At 40.0% G+C, this 19,307-nt stretch overlaps 1 protein-coding gene across 12 annotated transcripts in view; it reads left to right on the forward strand.

Annotated features, from left to right (window-relative positions):
* The window catches only part of RAPGEF6 (Rap guanine nucleotide exchange factor 6), a 123,757-nt gene that overhangs the window by 64,475 nt on the left and 39,975 nt on the right, over positions 1 to 19,307 (forward strand). For all 12 annotated transcript variants that reach the window (XM_017746888.1, XM_017746896.1, XM_017746892.1 and 9 more), the window contains 2 exons: positions 12,245 to 12,376; positions 18,916 to 19,099. In XM_017746888.1, the coding sequence (XP_017602377.1) occupies positions 12,245 to 12,376; positions 18,916 to 19,099 (316 nt within the window). The remainder of the gene's footprint in view (positions 1 to 12,244; positions 12,377 to 18,915; positions 19,100 to 19,307) is intronic.

The following is a 19,307-nucleotide window of genomic DNA, read 5'->3' on the forward strand; positions in this document are numbered from 1 at the left end:
TGCAGCCCCCCAAGCTTTTGAAGGGATCTGTTCATGTTGTTCGGTAACTCTGAGGAGAAGTGTGCATAGGATTTAAGCAAACTGATAAGCTGAATCAGATCTGAATTTGTTCCATTTTGGTTTTAGCTGAGCTTTGTACTAAAAATCTGTTTCTATGACTGGTGTATTATAATAATAATACAGCAAAATAAGTCATGTCAGAATTTTAAATGTGAGTTTATAACTTGAAAATGTCAAGTATTTTGTGATACTGTTTTGAAACTAGAAATTAGATTTATGTAGCTCTGTCGCAGAATTGTTTTAATCAGTTGCTTTTAAACTGGTATAGGACAGTAGTCTGAAAATGGGCTGTTGACTCAGTTGTAATTACAGCTGTTCTGGATGTGACAGTGTGATGATCCATGGATTGAATCAGAGCAACATGAAGTCATATTTCTTATGAGTAATCATAAAGGTAGGCTTTTGTGAAGGTAGAACGCTTCTGAAGGTTAACCTTAGCCGAGGGAGGTTAATTGGTGTGGCTGTGGAGGAGCAGAAGCTGGCTTTAAGAGCTCTGTGGGCACCTGGAAGACATTCTCCAAGTACAGGGTGTCTCCAAGTACTGGTGTCCACACCAGTTTCCACAGCACACACTGATTAGGGCTGCACTCACCCTCATCCCCCAGAGACTCCATGGCTTTTGGCTTCTGAAAGTAAAGGTGCAGAGTAGACTCATGTAAAGCAATTGATGCATTCTATTTCTTTCCCTGCATCAAGAGTTGCTACAAGGAGGATGAACAGAGGGAGAGAGCAGTGAACGTGGTGTATTTCTGCAGTGCCCTTTCAGCCCCATACAGGTTCTTGCGGAGGTCAACATATTTCTCAGGACTCTGCTGATAACTGGAAACATGTCTGAGGGAGATCACCCTCTCCTTGTCAGGAAGAGATGATGGCTGCTCTCTGTTGGTTGCATCTGGAGGAACCAGCAGAGGGGCAGAACATCACATTGTAAGTGATGGTCTCTACCCTGGGGACTGTGTCCTTTCTGGAATGATAGATTGTGGAAGATGAGATAAATAGATGCAGGCATCCGTAAGGAAATGTGGTGAGGATGATAAGGAGTGAGGAGTGTGGTGAACAGTGATCAAAGCAGTGCCAACTGTTAAGTCACTGTGGCTCTGGAATGGGATGAGGAAGATAGGGGTCTTTGCATCGGGTTTGTGGAGATCTCTTTCCACAGGCTGGTTGTGTTGGCAAGTGCAAGAGACATTCAACTTACATTAAACAAAAGTCCTGTGATGCCAGTGCAGTATTTTAAAGCAAAAAAATAATTCACAAGTATCTCAGCAAGATGTTGGTTGTCTTTGTAATTCTGATCATAACTTTCTCTGTTCAATTGTCTGTGATGCACTTTGTGGTATTGGACTCCTAGCTGTAACTGTGCTATTAAGTCATTATGAAGGAGAGCTCTAAACTTAACAATTTAGATGTATAGGGTTCTTCTGTAATAGAAATTTTATGCACATCTTAAGATTTTCCAAGCCTGGAATGTGCCCACAGTTACTGTGTTTGTGAAGCATAAGGGTCTGATGGGGGGAGTATGGAGTGATTAGATAATGTTTCGACAGAGGATATTTTAAAGGGTTGCTTTTTGAGATAATGTACTTTTTGTAGAAAATAAGAGTTTTTGAATTAACATTTAAGTTTCTAAAACATTTTTTCCTGAAGGAAAATAGTTTAATTCAAGATCCCAGGTGCATGTTAAACTTATCTTACGGCAGTAGACGGTAACCTATTTTTTCTAGGCTTCTGTGCTCTTCTCTTTCTGCTGTTTAGTTAAAAATCTAATAATGTGAAGCATAATAATGACACATTTGCCCTGTAAAAGTTTGTGTTTGGGTTGTAGCAGAAGACTTGGAGTCGTTTTTCAGTCCCATTCCTATTTCTGGTATTGTCTCAGAGGGATGTGATACAATTTTTGGTTATTCATAACTAAAATCAGTGTAACCTCATCTTCTGATTCCAAAGGGCATCAGTTTGATCTTCAGGATCTTGAATTGAAACCTTCATGCAACTGAAGATGTATTTTCATCTCCTTAGAAGAAAAACAGAGCTTTGATAGTGTGTCCTTGATTTGATTCTATTTCATCCTTATCTTTGCTAATGTGCTTGCATGGAAAGTAGCCCCGGTAGTATGAATTTTAAATGTTTTCAGAGCAAATAGAGTAACTGATCCTTTGCTTTATTTTTTCAGTCAGTTTTGATTAGGTCTTTCTCTTCCCCTTGGCCGTGCCTCTCCCACCAGTCCATCTGTCTGTGCCTGTAGCTTCCAGCCCAGCTTTCAGCATCGCAGAACTGGGCCCTGTCATCCCTTGGGGTCATTGCTCTTTGAGCTCCTCTCTTGGCTCCTCATGGTTCTCTTCCCTCCTGGGAACTTCGCATTGCATAGTTTAGCCCTCTTTGGAGTTTCTGGAGTTTAAGCCAGCTCCTCAGAATATTCATGGTCTCTCCTACCCTGTATTTCCTGATCTTTTTCCCCTTCATCCACTGCTCAGAAAGATTGCTTTGATTCTCCATGTTATTTGTAAGAGCACAGTCTCCTGGTTTCTCAGTACTATGATCCCTGAACACTTGGAGAGCGAGGACTTGGACTGACAAATGACAATTTTTCTTACACTTAGGTACAAGTTTTGACTGTTTTCTGTAACCACTTGTATGATACTTTTTGTAAACTTCTTGAACGCGTTTTTTGCTTGATAGTTTAAGATAAAAATGGTTTTGTATGAGCTGTGTGGCCATTTACTCCAGAAAACTTGGATTTTCTTATACTCTGGTGTAAAATATGTTAAAATTAAGTGCAAGTACACATTGTGCTACTTTTCAACAGAAAAAGCCTTTTCCTGAAGTATTTTTTTTATGGGAAATTGGCTCTTAAAAGGCAAATAAACACCTATCTGTTCATTTATTTCCTTCTAGACTTTGGTTTAAACCTTCTTTGTTAAAATTCTCCTTACAGCTACAGCTTAGGTTGGGACCACCCTGTTCTTCCCCTCTCACTTCCACAAATGCATTTCTTGACGAATACAATGGAAGATTGGGGCTCCTTTGTTTTTTCTGCATGTACAGGATCCAAGGCCTCCTTACACAGCTCCTGGCTCAGGTAATGCTGACAGCATCAGCGTGCTCGCTGTGCTCTCGCGTCCTTGGAGCCCTGCTCGGTGCATCCCTGGAGCTGATTGTTACCTGCATGTCATTACTGTGACATGGGGTTGTAGCAGCCTGAGTATGTGTAAAGAGGGATTGTCATCCTGCTGTATTTTACCAATCCGTGCATCTAAGAGTTGATAAATTATTCAGTCGGTGAAGCTTGATGTAGATGTGGAATTTTATGTGCCCTGCAGTCCTGGCTCAGGATGAGAGTTCCCAAACATCAGGGCTGCTGCTTGCTGCTGGAGTTCCTGGGCTCCTTATAGAACTCAGAGCATCACTATTCCCTGTCACAGTTTGTTTTCTACTGTAATTATTTAGACAAGGCACTTTTTACTATCATATTAATTTTCAGTGGCAAGAACAAAGAGTAAAATTTGAACTCTGACAATGAAAATAAGTCTTTCTGAAAATTCCTGTTCCATATTCAAAATAACAAAAGCACAAGTCTTGGCATTTTAAAAAATGTTGCTTTGTGAATGGACCAGAGAAGAGTTGATCTTGTTATCTTGTAATAAAGTTACATTTTTTGCAACCATCAGTTATGTTTACTTGCTGGAGATTCCCTTAATAAATGGACCTCCCATCAATACTGGTGCAGTTTTTTGTAGGTGAGTTTTCAGACCCACTTCTCCAAAGCTGAGGTGTTCGCGTGTCAGACACTTAGCATTATCGTGAGTTAAGGCCTAGTAGTAATCTATAATTTAGACATATGAAAACTAAATTAAAATTGCATTACATGTGTGGTTTAAGGCAACACCAGAGTTTAGTTTGAAATTCTGTCCTCATGTCACCTTGTTGTAACTAAGGAAACGTAATACTTCAGATAATTTTAATTTCTGTTGGCTATAGGAGCCATGAAGACCAAAAAGCTCTTGGCTAACAGAGGCATAGAACAGCCTCTAGGGGCTATTAATTCTTCTAGATGGTTTTTTGTGTGTTATGTGCCCCTTTTTTCACCTTATGGTAATCCTGGAGATACTTTAGGAAGGCTTGAGGGATAGTTTTCGAGGCACTGCAAGGCTGTCATGAATGATGTCAACTTGGTCTTTATTTCTTTGAGATTCGTGTCTGTAGTACTGGTAAATACAGGAGTAGATACTGTAGATAGTGACTTAAAGCATGTTTTGAAATAAATATTGTCATGAAGTTTGTGTAGTTGGATAGGCACTGGGTTTTTGCATCATGTTATTGATGGGCACAGGATTTTATCTGAACCTGTTGGGGGAAAAAGCTTGAGCCATCACTTGGCTCTTGTTTCTTTTAAAGCCTCGCCCTCCGACATCATTGGTGCTTTTTAAAAATCTGAAGAAACATGGTTTTGTGCCACTGGTGAACCATCTGTGGTCTTTAAGGGGGAAATGTTTTTGTTTGCATTAAGTCTGAGGACTGATGTCAGCATGAGTAATTCAGCTGGGCTCATCTTACCCTCTCTGTGGACACCTAAGTGGCTTCTCTTTGTATCTCAGAGAAGCAACTTTCTTCTCTCCCATTAACACAGCTCTAAGTGTATTTTAAAGTGGAGGAGAATTGTAGCTTGTATGTAAAAGGTTATAATATAAAGCAGAGTTAATTTATACCAATCCTTGTGAAAAAGATTACTGAAAAATCTGCAGAATAACTTCAGAGAAGTTATGGGTTTTAGTGGTTTCTTGTTGATTTACTGGCAGGATATATGAGATGATTAAAATAATTTACTGATGCCAAGAAAAAACATCCAAGAGGTTTGTTCCTTTTTCATTTCTTAGACAGAATGAATGGGATGGAGGAGAGCAAAAAAGTGGGACATAGAAAGGACTGCAGGTTGAGAGACTGCCCACCTGTCAGTGGGAGTGAGCAGTGCTGCTCCTGTTTCAGTAGACTGTAGAAAGGAAAAATAGAATTAATTAAATAAGTTAGTTATCTTGTGTAAATGAACAAGCTGATGATGGAAATGCAAGCATGTAGTGAGACCATCAAAACAACTTGCAAATAAGATGGTGGAATGCAGAGTGTGCTGAAGAACTAGTTCAATATTAAAGGTATGAAAGGTGTTTGAATCTAAGGGTACCGAAGAGAAAATGGCATTTGAAGGGACTGGAAGGATATAGACACTGAAAGGGGAGCAGTGGGAGCTGGGTAAGTCCTGTTTCAGAGGACTGGGGTCCTGTTCAGCTGTTTAATTGAGTGGTCTTTTTAGTTTGGCAATTTGGTTTAATTTTTAAGACTTAAGGCAAACATGTTTGGTTTTTTTTTAACTTGCTTCTTGTGACAGTCCAGGCTTTCTGTGTCATCTGAGAAAGGAAAATTGCTGTCCTTAAACCACTTGGGTATGATGGAGGCTGAGCAGGAGTGTTTCCTAAGGCTCAGAGGTTACCCAGTGTCATCACAGTTAACGCTCCAAGTGCATGTTAATGGGTTCCAGCTTAAACCAGTGAAAACCTCTTAATGGAAAACCTCAAACAATAAACAAAATTCTCAATATGTGTGCCTTAAAACTGGGGTTGTTTGTCTCAGAGAACTGGTTTTCACAGTGAGGTGGCTGGGCTGGGGGTTTGGTTTTATAATGACCCGGAAGCCATATGTGTGCCCCAACACTGCAGGGCTGAGCTGCTCTTGTCCTCGGGTATTCCATGGTAAATAAATCCTGTGTTGTTTTTGAATATTACTCTTGCTGGCAACATTTATGGAAACGTCAGAAAAGCAAAAAAGGTATAAGGTTACTGACAATCTGTAAAACCAAGGACAGAAAATTTGCTTACACAGCTTGGAAAAGGACAGATTGTTCTCTCAGAGGCTGATGCTTCTGCTGTGTCCAGACTGGATCGATTGGTTGTAAACATCCATATGGGGACCTAGAAAAACTGATAAAAAAAACTTTGCTGTCAAGGAGTATCAAAGAAAGGGGCAAACCTTTTGATTCTTTATTGCTCATTTTCTTTCCATTAATTTGAATTTGGAATGGACCAGAAGAGTTAAGTGGGTTGTGCTTCCTTTATTAGTTCTTTTTCCTCATGTTGAGTCCTTTGGCCACTGTCCTTATTGTGGGATCTTTCTGAATATGTTTAATAAACATACCATTTACTGCAGGTTAAAACACAGTGGTGAAGCTTTTTACACATAGAAAAAGATAATTCATAGGTCTTGTGTCCCTCTGTCAAGACTATTTTGCAAATTCATGTTGCCTATGCCTTTTAAGCATGTGTTTTTTGGTTATCCGAAGTGTAACAGGAAACACTGATACTTATTTTCAAAACTTGTAGCACAAACACATGGATGTGGCTTTTCCTTATGATGCCTTAGGTTTTAACTTTCATATTTTTCAAATCCTGCGCTGCCTAATGTGTGACTCTGAAGTTTTGTGTGGCCTGTTAACTGCAGTTCTCTCATGCTGGTTAGACATAACAAAGCCTCTCTAGGTTTGCTTTTCAAGGACACCTTGTTGTCCCAGACCCCAAAATGTGTAAACTAAAGCCATGAGAGGGAACGCAAACTTGGGGTAATTACATAATTAACTGAAGTTATAATTGGAGAATTAACCCTGATATGTGAATGGACCAAACTTATGACAGTGTGAAGAACCTGTGACCCAGGGTCCATCTTGGGTGTAGCCTTTTGACTGCCCAGCGTGTACCTTTGAAGGCCCTTCAAATAAATACCTACTTTTATTCTCTTATTTTTGTCCAGTCTCTGTTTTCAGGTTAGCCACCCCAAGGCATCACTTAGGGCAAAGATACCAGCAAATCCTAAAGTTAGTAACTATGGAAACAAAGGGTGAAGAGCATGGTCTCTGCCAAAAGAGGTTCTAGTGATTCCTTTCCATGGAAAAAAAAATGGGAAATAGAAAAGAAAAATGTGTCAGTTTGGCCATTCTCTGACAAAACTTAACTTCTGACTTCTGTGGTTGCCTTTCTTTTAATTTATACTCTGCAATGACTTTCTATAGCCTTTATTTTTAGCAAACCCTTTCTGGGGAGCACATGAAGGGAGGTTGTCCTCAGGCTGACCATCACTTTTAGTGTCCTTTTCAGATGAGTTGACGGGCAGTCATCTCATCAGAGGTCATGTCATTTGCTCTGTTGGACAGAGCATGTGCAATCTTGAAAGTCTGTTACAGCAAAATTAGGTTTTAATTTAATTCCCAAGTATTCTGTGTGACTTCATTGCTGAGAGGAAATAGTGTTTACATGGGAAGTAAATGTCACTGCAGACACACTGTCCTTGGTCTGCTGGCCGAGTTGTACCATGGAGCAGAGCTTCTACTCCAATTAATTTCAAAATTACAGACACGAGACTTGTTGTAGATACACAAGCTTGTACTCACCTTTGTTAAACTTCATACAGGTCTTGCTGGAGAGCAGTGGGAAACCTCATCTGTCTCTGGCAGAAACCATCAAATCATTATTCTGCTCTTGTTACCAAACTACTTTTAGGAAGTTGGTAATTCTGTATAAAACCGTAATGTCCTGATGTCTGTTAAAAAAAACCCAACAAAAGAATCAAATCAAATACTCTTTGTAAGTAAACTCTGTGTTATGTAATAGGAAAATGGACAGGTTTGGGGCTTGCAGAGGTTTTTGGAGTTTCTCTGGTTTGGCAGCAGGACTGCTGCTGCCCCTTGCATTGGTGCTAGGTGGCTGCACCCATGAAATTGATAGAAAAAGCCAAGCTCCTGGTGGACCTTTGGAGTCTTCATCTCAGGGGTGTTTTCAAGGCTGCTGCGGAGGAGAGTTTTTAGTATTTTGTTCATGTCATTTTTTATTAAATGTTACTCACTGCTTGTCCTCTCCCCCCCATCTCATCTCTTTCCTGGCTGAGCTGGCTGACCTTGCGTGTGTCCTGGCAAATGGGATGGGATCACCCTGTGAACCCTCTTCCAAAATTTCACATACCTTTAACAAAAACAAGTCTGGGCTGCTCATGCTTCTGGGTTTGTGTGGCATGGCAGGCTGATGCTACCATTAGGATGAGCTTCTGAAGGGTTTAGTCTTTTTTTCTCTCCTTTTTCCTATTGCAGTTTGCAATAATGCTTTAAAAATTCCTTGTTGATCCAGGATTTTTTGGTGTAATCACCAGCTGTGTTTTCCTGACTCGGTGGGAGTGCAGAGCTGTAGGTGGCTGTGCCGATGATAGCTTCTATTTTCTTAACTTTCTTTCTTGTACAGTTCTGAATTGCAGTGTGGCATTTCAATGGGGGTTTGTTCGTAAATATCGCTTTGTTGGGAAAGGTCAGTCACAAGGATGTGCTGGCACTGATGCAGGGACAGGCTGTGCCAGCATGTCAGATGCACTCATATTCCAGGTCCAGATTATCCCTTCTTATGAAAAAATGAAATTGTTGTGGCTTAAAGTGGCAACTAAGTAGTCAGTTGGAGTGTTTATCAGAATGTCATGGATGTTTGGGATTTTCCTGTCTGTGGGTGCTAGGGCACACAATTAGCCAGAAGATATTGCAGATACAAACATCTGCATCCAAAAGCATGTAATATGGGCATAGGTGAACATTGCTATTTAGACCTTGTTTCCCAATGCATGATTTTTCAGGATACTGGTAGTATTGTAACAAGAGTTTCTGAGTTTCAGAAAAAAAAGTCACAGTCACCAATAGTTAAGACAATTTTATGTCACTTCCAGCAACTTCCCTGCCACAACCAGCAAGTCCTTCCAGTGTCCGCTGTCATGTTAGTACAGAAACATCCTCTCTTGTGTCTTGCTGCCTAGTGTGCTCTGCAAGAAAGAAGAGTTACTTTGGGTAATAAAAATGACATACAAAAGATAGAAGCTGTGGTTTATTTTGGGAGATCAAGTAGAGTGGCAAGCAGTACTTTAAAGGTCACTTGTCTCGAATAAACCTTATCTCTCTCTCTCAAACTTAAAGAGATACTGCGATGTTTCCTTGCATCTAACTTGCATTAAATGTCTTTTGCTAGAACATATTGCAGAGTCCAGCAGGAGTGTCGCACATACCCATGTACTTTATAGGTGATGGAAGTGGAGTGCTGGCAGGGGGGTTGAAGAGCAGTTGTGATTAATTAGTTGATTAGAAATACTCCTTTGGGAAGGCTAGCAGTGCTTTGAGTTGGTCATCGGTGGATTTTTGTGAAAATGACACACGAAGTGTATGCACAACCTGTTCATTTTGAGAGTCATGTCCGGTTCCATCAGTACTTAGAATTACAGAATCACAGAATGGTTTGTGTTGGAAGGGACTTAAAGGCTCATCTTGTCCCAACCCCCTGCCATGGGCAGGGACACCTTCCACTAGACTAGGTAGAGCCCCACTTCTCAGTCTAGTGTTCATCACAAGAATCTTAAAATCTCAGCTAAATTAGACAAGACAAACTGTATGTGGCAGTGCGTATGTGTTGGTGCTGGGATGTCTTTGAGCCAGAGCAGGCTTTAACAGCACCAGTTGTTGGTAAAGAGCAGGCACCTGCCCTTGTTCTCCTGGGAAATCCTGCAGAATTGGTTCTGCTTTTGGTCCTGCTCACTGTTATACTGGAGCTGTTTTGAAGGTTTGAGAATCTGAATAGAAGGGAGCTTAAATTAGATTCCTTGTGTCTGTGTTACTGCAGTCAGCATGGGATTTGCTCATGGACAAAAAGATTGAAGCTAAAGTTAGAGCTGTTTATTGGAATAGGGAAGTTATAAAGGTGGGGATAGGCTGAAGAGTTTGCGCAAACCTGTGATCTTTAAGCTAGAGGCACTGAATTTATGTGGGCTGATTTGTTCTGTAATTTCCTAAAACTCCTGAATGTTTCAGTTCCACTGACCTTCAGCATCTCAGCAACTGTCACCTGTCCTGCCTTGTCCATTTGTCAGTGAGTACCACGGTGCTGCTGGATGTGGACTCCCTGGAAAGTGATGCTCTGACCTCGTTGGGATCGTGGCTGAGGGCACTGCAGGGTGCTCCAGGAGCAGGGAGCGGGGTCACCCTGCAGCACAGATTGCTGCTCGCTGAGCACTGCCAAAGCACAGGAGCATCCTCCATCCACACCGCAGATGTCATCAGTGAAATGTTGGTGCCTTAACCAATGTCCAGGTGTCCGAGGCTTTAGGGATGAAAATGTGATGCTTCCTGCCCTGTGCCCATTGGAAGCGGAGCCTGGAGAGTGCTCTTCTGTGTGTGGCACTGAAATGGGTTCTGTAGGCAATGTGCCATTTGGATTCCAGAAGTAACCAGCCAGTTCTCCAGACCAGAATTAAATCAGAATTAAATCTCAGCTTCACTATTGCACATTTTGTTGTAGTTGAGAGGTTACATCTGGGTGTATGTCAGCTCTTCCCATGTGCTGATAGAGAAGTTGCCTGTTGGCCACTGGCTTGTGTTTTGTCACCTGAGTGCTTTGACCTTTTTGCTGTTCTGAAATCCTGAAAATAGGTATTTTCAGCCTGTAAAACTTTTTCTGGTGGCTAAACATAGGCTTTAAAATGCTGTGTATCCTTTGTATTTAGATCAAGTTCACTACAACTTAAGTTCCCTAACCATCCCTTCTGCCATCCTCCTTTCTTCCCCCTACTGTTTAAATGGGTTTTTTTGTGTGATTTTCTGGAATTTTAGCAACCTTTTGCTTTTCAGACGTTTTCCTTTTCATGTGACCATAGATAGGAATTTACAGATTGGATATTTTGTAATTTCTTTCTAGGAAAAAACAAAGCTAGAAGGTAAAAATTAGGATAGTGAGGAAGAGTAATGTTTTCTTTCATAGCTCATATGGATGGTTGTGTTTGAGTAGTGATTGCCAATGAGAATGTCATTGGGAGTTGCAAGGGATGCAAGATCCCCCATGTTCTCATCAGAATTTTGATAGTAAAATTATGTTGCATCTATCAGAGGGTCTCAACATTTTTTTTCCTGGGTGTGGGGAAGGTTTGGCAAGACCCGTGGTGCCACCTGTGTGTTCAGAAAATATGTGAACTGGTATTTGGTAAAGTGTTTCTCTTGTGCCCTCTTCAAATAATGGACATGGAATTGTGATGCTAAATCAAAACCTGTTTACCGCTTCTTTTAAGTTTGGTCAGTATTTATACAGTTGATACCAGCTCAAGAGTATTTTACAGTACTGTCCTTTAATTTGTAGGACTGAATATCTAGTGGCTGGCACGGTTACATGTAATTTAGTTTGTTTTACAGGAGAAATCTTTTCATTTTGATCACAACACTTGATGCTGTCGGAGGAGTTTTGGACTTTTTCTGCATCAGAACTTTTTTTAAAGAAATAGTATATAATTTGTATAATTTATGAATTATGAAAGCACATAGAGAATCTATGATTCCTTGATACAGTGTGCTTTTCATACAGTTAATTCTTAAAAATATTGGAAGTGTATGTGGCAAAAAACAAACCAGCAGCTGAATTAAAGGACTGTTTATTTATACCACCATGCAGCTCTGAGTCTTTAAAAGCTACTGCTGGTTTTGTTAGTAGAAAGAATATGTTTGTGGACTTGAGTTATGCACTAAAATTTAGATATCTGCCCATGTGTTCATTTACAGATAGATTTATAAAATAGGGGTGCTGTTGTACATAGCTGTACCCAAACTGCATAATATTCTTTCTGTGTACTCACTCCTTTAAAGAAAATTCAAAGCCTTTTATAGACCAAACGTTTTGTTTAGATTGGACTACTTTTTGTTTTACATTGGTATTTTCTAAAGGTTATTTTTGAACTAAGGTGCATAAATTGAACTTATAAAGAGGAATCCTGCTTCTTCATAATGGATTGCAATGTCAGCTAATGTTAAATACGGTTGGCTGTTTGGCCAGTGTCATATATTTGTCATCTTGGGGTATGTCACTTAGCTGTAAATATCCCAGGCCTTTGTTTTATAGAAAGGTGGATTGTTTTCCATCAATTTTATGAACTGTGAAGTGTGGTTGGGTCAGCTTAGTATAAACTAGCTTTTTCTCAAAATGTATGTCAAGTTACAGACTGAAATTCAGTTTGATTTTGATTCAGTAATTCAAATACAAATCTAAATGTGTAACTAAAGTTTTAGGAAAAACTGTGTCTTCAAATTAGACTTACACATCTTGTTTCTTTTTCCTGCCTTTCCTCAAATCCATTTTATTTACAGCTTCCAGCTGACCTTACCAAGATGCATCTCACTGACAATCCTCATCCTCAGGTGACACACGTCCCTTCGAGCCAGTCAGGATGTAGCATTGCCAGTGACTCTGGGAGCAGCAGCCTGTCTGATATTTATCAGGTAAGACTGCTTTGGCTTCACAGTTTTCCTTCCTTGATGTTAACTATTCCATAAACAGGAAGAGTGACCCTTTATCCAAGACTTTGGGTAGAACCCTCTTGATGCTTCCACCTCTCCCTGTGTTGTCCTTGGGACTCACCACTCCCACAGGCACAGAAATGGAACAAGCTGCTTGTAAGGCTTTTTGTTGCTTTTCACATCTTTCTGTACCACCAAGTATGCTGTGGCTTTTGAAAGTAACATTTGTTGATTCGTGGGATCGTTTTCCTTTCTGAAATGGAACAAATCTCTTGAAATCAGCCTCGTGTTTCCAACACCATCCTTGATTATTTGTATTTATGGCTAATAGCAGATGTTCAGTTCTGCAAACAAAGGCATGGTAATAAACCCACTTTATGCACTAATTGACTGTCAAAATTCTAGTGTGGCTTGCTGAGAGTAGAAGTTGGCTGAAATCCAGAGATAGCTTCATTTGTTTACAGATAATACACATATTAAGTTACCTGTCTCCTGTTGTTTCATGGGTGTTTATGTTCTGGTTTTTGAGGGGGCTCAGCTTGGGTTTGTGTTGATCAGTAATTTCACAGCTTTTCCACTTCCAAGTTGCAATCTGACTACAATACAGAGTGTACAGCAGTTGTTGAGCATGGTGTAGGTGTAACTTGTTTTTAGACACCTGTTCCTTTTCCTTAGGTGCTGTCTGGATATTATTTCTATACTGGAAACAGATTAATGATATCTATTTACAGCAATATATTGCTTAGGGTACTATAAGAGTAAGACATTAAAGCAAAAATTCCTTTAGAACATTAAAAGCGTCTCTGCATTTTTGTCCTACTTAATCTACAGCCTTACTACTTCTGTAAATTTGCTTGCTGCCAGCTAGGTCAGGAGTAGCTGGCATCCCTGACAGAGTCTCTCCAAGATGCTTCATGAATTCTCTTATTTCTGGGAGGCTGTGCTGGAAGATGGTGTTTTGTATCTTGATTATTTTTACTCTTTTCTATTTTCTGAATCAAAACTAAATCAAAATTCATGTTAGGTTAGGGTTAGGGTTGAGAGAGTCAAAGAGCCTACAGCTCCAGGGACACTGGGGCTGGCAAGGGCATGCCAGGGTGATCACGGCAGGGCCACAACATTGCTGCTCCTACATCTTTCTGATCTGGACCAGCCGTGGTGATGGGTTTAGGGTTGGGATAGGGTTGAGAGGGTCAAAGAGCCTACAACTCCAGGGGTGATGGCACTCAAAATGCTTTGCAAGGGCGTCACAGCAGGGTGCCAACATCACCAACTCCACACTTTTTAATTTGTGCCACCTCTGGTGATGAGCACCTCTGGCCCAGTGCCAAGCTGTGTTTAGGGTTGAGGTTGAGAGAGTCAAAGAGCCTACAGCTCCAGGAGCACTGGGGCTGGAAAAGGCATGCCAGGGTGATCACAGCAGGGCCACAACATTGCTACTCCTGCATCTTTCTGATCTGGACCAGCCGTGGTGATGGGACTTTAGCCCCAGTGACAAGCTGCCTTTAGGCCTGGAGTTAGGGTGGAGAGAGTCACAGATCCTACAGCTCCAGGGACACTGGCACTCGAAAAGGCATTGCAAGGCCATCACAGCAGGATGCTTGAGTTGCTTGCCTGAGTAGCTTGGAGAGGTTGCTCTAAGTGAAAAGCACTTAAAATATATTATTGGTAACAAAGATAACACTCTAGCAATGATATCTTCTAATGAGTGAATACTCTTATCATGTGCAGGTAATTGTCTTATGTCTACTCATCAGAAAATGACAAAAGAGCATAATTACTAAACAAATAAAAATTATATAAATAAAGGAAATGATGGAGTAACATTTATATGCACTGTAGCAAATAAACAGTGGTGCTAGGTATTTTGTACACTGAGGAATAATTAATGTGAAAATGACTGCAGATTTTATATTAATTTTTAGGAGTTAGGACTTTTCAGGTAAGAATTTCCTTTTCAGTGGCATTCACCTGTCTGGTTTTGCATCCTGAAGGAAATGAGGATATCTGTTAGAGAATTCCTGGCTGGCCGGGTTGATGCTGAGGCAGGTCTCCACTGTCAGACTCGAGCGAGATCTTGAAAGATAATTTTACACCCATGTATGATCAGAGTTACAGTGACATTAATCATGAAAGATAGCAGTAGAGAATCAAGCATTTGATAAGCTGTGGGTGAAGACGTGCAACAGACATGTTATGGGGGGGGGGGAATCCTCAGCAATCCACAGTGATTTTCTCCCCCTTATTTTTTTAGTGAATTTTTATATCTTGTTCTCATATGCCTAATGTGCAAATAGTAACCTGTTAAAAGATGTGTTTTATGTGCATTTATGTATTTTATGGTTTTTATTGCAGTAGCTGTAACAGTATTGGAGATGTCTCTTACTGTTTGTCACAAGTCTATAAGTGATCACTAGATATTGCTTAGTAATAGATGTTGTGTAATAATGCCATGAGACAATATTTAACACAGCATTTTATTGCAGCAACACATCAATATAGACAGAATTGGAAGTAACAAAATAGAAAAGTGGTTTCCCCCAATATTCATGATGTTATGAAGGTAGAAAATATCTTTGATATGTAATCAAACTACATTTTGAGTGTGATGTATTGGCTCAGTAATTGAAAGCATTTTTGGTACAACAAAATACAGCTTTTCATAAAGTATTTGGAAAATGATGCTTTGCTTTTGCAGTCAGCTTCATATGTATCATACCAAGCTTCACATGCCAAGCTCTTTAGGAATATCATTAGTGTCACTAGTATTCGGAATAATTTTGATTAATGTAGCCTTGAAATGACCTTTTGAATTAATGGTATCTTAACATTAATTTTTTATAGTAGGTAGTACAAACATCATTCCAAAATTGGAAAACATGATTGGTAGAATGGTAGAACCAAAGAATGAAACAATATTTTAGTAAGATTTGGAAAGATTTTCTCTTCATCTGTGTACACTGCATTCATTGATAGTGTTGAAATGAGGTTTCACTTGTTCCAGCTGCCTCTCAGCCCAGGATAAAGCCCATTTCCAGTTAAACAGGAAATGATGAACATAAAGCTTAAGGTGAGATCAGCAGAAGAGGATTCCTGCCTGTAAAGTCTGCTGTAGAGACACTGTGTTAAATCCTGAGTTAGTTGCAAAAAGTGATGAAAATTTATGGAGGTGTTTTTCTCTCGTCCTGTACTGTTGCTATTCCCTGTTGGAGATTTCAGTGTTTTGGTGTCCGAGACATGGACACCAAAATGTCCAAATGTGTGTATTGCAAATTCCAGTTTGCTTGGAATACTGCAGAGCAGTCGTCTTTCTGCTGCACTGCAGACCTTTTTTAATTATAGAAAGAAAAGTAAGTTATTCTGTACAATTTTTAAAGTACCTTCTTGCTTTAAAAGGATTTTAATTTTTTTTTTTCTTTCAACCCCTTTCTGACAGTACGTTTAATTTCAGAGCGATGGTCTTCAGCCAGAAGTAGGGGAAGCTGTGTGGTTGTGCATACAGCAGTTGAAATGCAGGCTTGTACAGCTGCTTTGACCTGTTACAGGAGTCTTCAGGGAAAAAGAATTCAACGGGTATTACACAGAGAAAACACCTTTCTTTGCCCGTTCATGGGATAGGCTCTAAGGTGCCCAGCCAGAGTCACACAAGGAATCCAGGTTCTCTCTAGATGTGGTTGGACAGGGTATCACCTCTACTCTCACAAATGAGTTTCCTGCAATCACTTTCTCTTAGTGACTAACCACTTTGCATCAATTTTTTCCTACCTGTTTATTTCTGTAAGTAGTGTGCCAAAAGTTTCTCTTTCATTTCACTTCTTTCAAAATCCCTAATTTATCAGTACAGAGTATGTACAGAGTATGTACTCTTTGTGGGCAGCAACATCATTATCCAGCAATAATTCCAATTGTGGTTAAAGCTTTGATATTAAAATGGATTATCTATAAAATATTCATCAAGGATGTGTATCTCAGTAGATACCCTTGTGTCACGGACCTGATCCTGGAAACCTGTATTTGGGTGAGATTTGAGGATTGCAGCTTCTGGTTTTGTTTTGTACATCAGCCGTTCATAAATGTTTGTGTTAGGAATGATTTTTATATTTGGTAATGGAAACAGCTGGCGCATCATGGATGGGAAGAGCAGCTACTTCTGCAGACGGCTTTATGAGCAAAATCCATCCTGTTCCTTCCAGCACTGCCTGACCTGCCAACGTTCTGTCAACCATCTGCACAGAATCTTTGAAACACAGTTGGAGGACCCACTCCTATTTCATAGTTTGATCAAAACGTAACTTATTTATCAAGAAAGGAGTTGATTTATCTATTTTCCTATGTAGGGTATAAAAAATTCGGTAGAACCTGTAGCCTCTGTTTTTCTGGGTTAGTGTGGGCATATCAAAGTGAGGATTGGTGCTGCTGTTTGTCTTACTCAGCATAGAGAAGCTAGTATAAATTGTGGCTATTTAGATGAAGAAATGCTAGAAAAGTCCTTGAATAAAATGCTGTACTGATCAGGTGCGCTGAGACTCTCCAAGTACAATTTGCGCTTGGGCTTAATTCCAAAACTGTTAATGTGAGCTACAGAAGCCAGTAACGGTGATGTAATGTAAAACAGATTTAACCCTCTCTATATTGTTATCCTTCTCTGAAAGAAATATTTTTTTAAAAATCATGTAAGCTTTATTTATTAGGTTTGCTGGCTAATTATCAAAATGAGGACAAGCTCCAAGGCCCAAGGTTATAGCTAAACCCCAGTATTTTTTTTTTCTGGTGTAGGAAGAAAAAGCTGTTTCTTTGTAAGGGTATTGGGGCTCACATCAGCATGGAATGTGTAGGGAGATGGAGACAGTGCAGTTCACTGTGTTTAAATCACTTAAAATGAATATTGTTTTATGTGAGGCCAGAAGAGCAGGAGAGCAGTGGCCAAGGACAGACCTCCTGGTCAAAATGAAGGCAATGCATACAGTGGAATCAGGGACATGTGTCCTGGGAAGAATATGGGGACACTGCCCAGTTGTGTAGGGTTGGGATCAGAAACAGTAAGGCTCAGTTGGAGCTGGATTTGGCAAGGGATGTGACAAAAACCAGAAGGGCTTCGATAGGTACATTATTTAAAAAAAACCAAAACAACAAACAACCAAAAAACCAGATAGAAATTGTGCTTCACTCTCCCACTAAATAAGGCAGGAGAACTGATGACATGGAGAAGGCTGAGGCACTCAGCAATTTTTGTCTCAGTTTTCACAGGTTGCTCTTCCCACATCTCTCCACTCCCTGAACATCAAGGCAGGGACTGGGGGAACAAAGTCCTTCCCATGGGAAGAGAAGGCATTTGAGACCACCTGAGGATCTGAATGTACACAAGTCCATGGTACCCAAGGCAGTGCATCCCAGGGTCCTGAGGGACTTGGCTGATGGAACTGCTAAGGCACTCTTCATCTTGGAAAGTCGTGGCAGTCATGTGAAGCCCCCAGAGACTGGAGAAAAGGGAATAAGGCTTCAGGGAGACCTTACTGCACCCTGTCAATACTTAAAGCAGATTTATTAGAAAGACTTTTTACCATGTCCTGTAGTGAAGGACAAGGGGCAGTGGTTTTAAACTGGAAAAGGTAGACTTAACTTGGATATAGGAAAGAAAATCTTCTCTGTGAGGGTTTTGAGACCCTGATACAGGTTGTCCAGAGAAGCCGTGCTCTGCCCCATTACAGTGTTCAAATTCATCTTCTATTTTGGAGGTTTTGTGAACATGCAGGGTACTTGATACCTTAGATAGTTTTGGGGGTTTTTTTGTAATCTCAAGGATTTCTTTTAAAAGTGAAACTGAGTGTTTTAAATCTGCTCATTTAAAAACAAACAAACTCCATTTTCTACGAGTATCTATATAATTACTTTGCAGTGACATCTTGTTGTTTGAATTTCTGAATTTAAGCAGAAAAATGATTTGCATTCTGGCTTAAGCTTTAAAAAAAGTGCCTGAGCAGCTACTCTGTAGAAACTGAGAATTTGAAACTGCTTTTTTTTCCCCTTCCATCTGTTTGGAAATTTATTTTCGTGCCATTACATCATTTAAACTGTACAGAAGGAATTAGTGCAAATGATTTCTATGTGATTCTGCTTTTTGTTGCTGGTATTTTGTTCTCTTTCACCCTTGTCTTGTGTGCCTGCTCAGTGTGATGTCTATGTTGCCATCTATTGCTGACAATCGAAATGTGTCCACAGGCATTGGGCAACCAATGGTATTACTAAACTATATTATTATTTTGTCAATACTATAGACGCAAATTGTTTTTTCACAATGTTACATGAATTCACAACAGAGAGAGAGTAAGTGCTGTAGAATGAGAATCCAGTAGATTTCAGCATAACATGTTTTCCTCAGTGTTCAGAAAGGGAGCTGTTAGAGATTCTAGTTTGACTTGTTGGTCACAGAACTTAAATTTTTTTTAAATTATCTGTCTCAGACTATAAATCATTGAACTGAGGACATTGAACTCTCTGTCTGATTGATGTTTTCTTTGTAGGCTACAGAAAGTGAGATGGGAGATGTTGATTTAACGGGTCTTCCGGAAGCACCTGTAGACTCTGAAGATGAAGAAGAGGAGGAGGATGAAGATATTGACAGAACTTCTGATCCACTTCTAGGGCGAGACGTTGTCCGAGAGTGCCTTGAGAAAGAGCCTGCAGATAAAACTGATGATGACATTGGTGAGAAGAAAAAATAGAGTAGTAAAATTTACATAAAAATACATCATATAACATCTGTAAGAGAAGCATAACCAAAAACTGTTTAATGAGTTAATGTTCAGTGTATATCTTAGTAATTGAATGATGTCTCACTTTGCTCTATTGATACTTTTAATTGAATGATGTCTTCTCTTGCTATCTGAGATAATATTTGTTCTGAGAATCCAAA

The sequence above is a fragment of the Corvus brachyrhynchos genome, unplaced genomic scaffold, assembly GCF_000691975.1.
Source record: "Corvus brachyrhynchos isolate BGI_N302 unplaced genomic scaffold, ASM69197v1 scaffold381, whole genome shotgun sequence".
Taxonomy (NCBI): Eukaryota; Metazoa; Chordata; class Aves; order Passeriformes; family Corvidae; genus Corvus; species Corvus brachyrhynchos.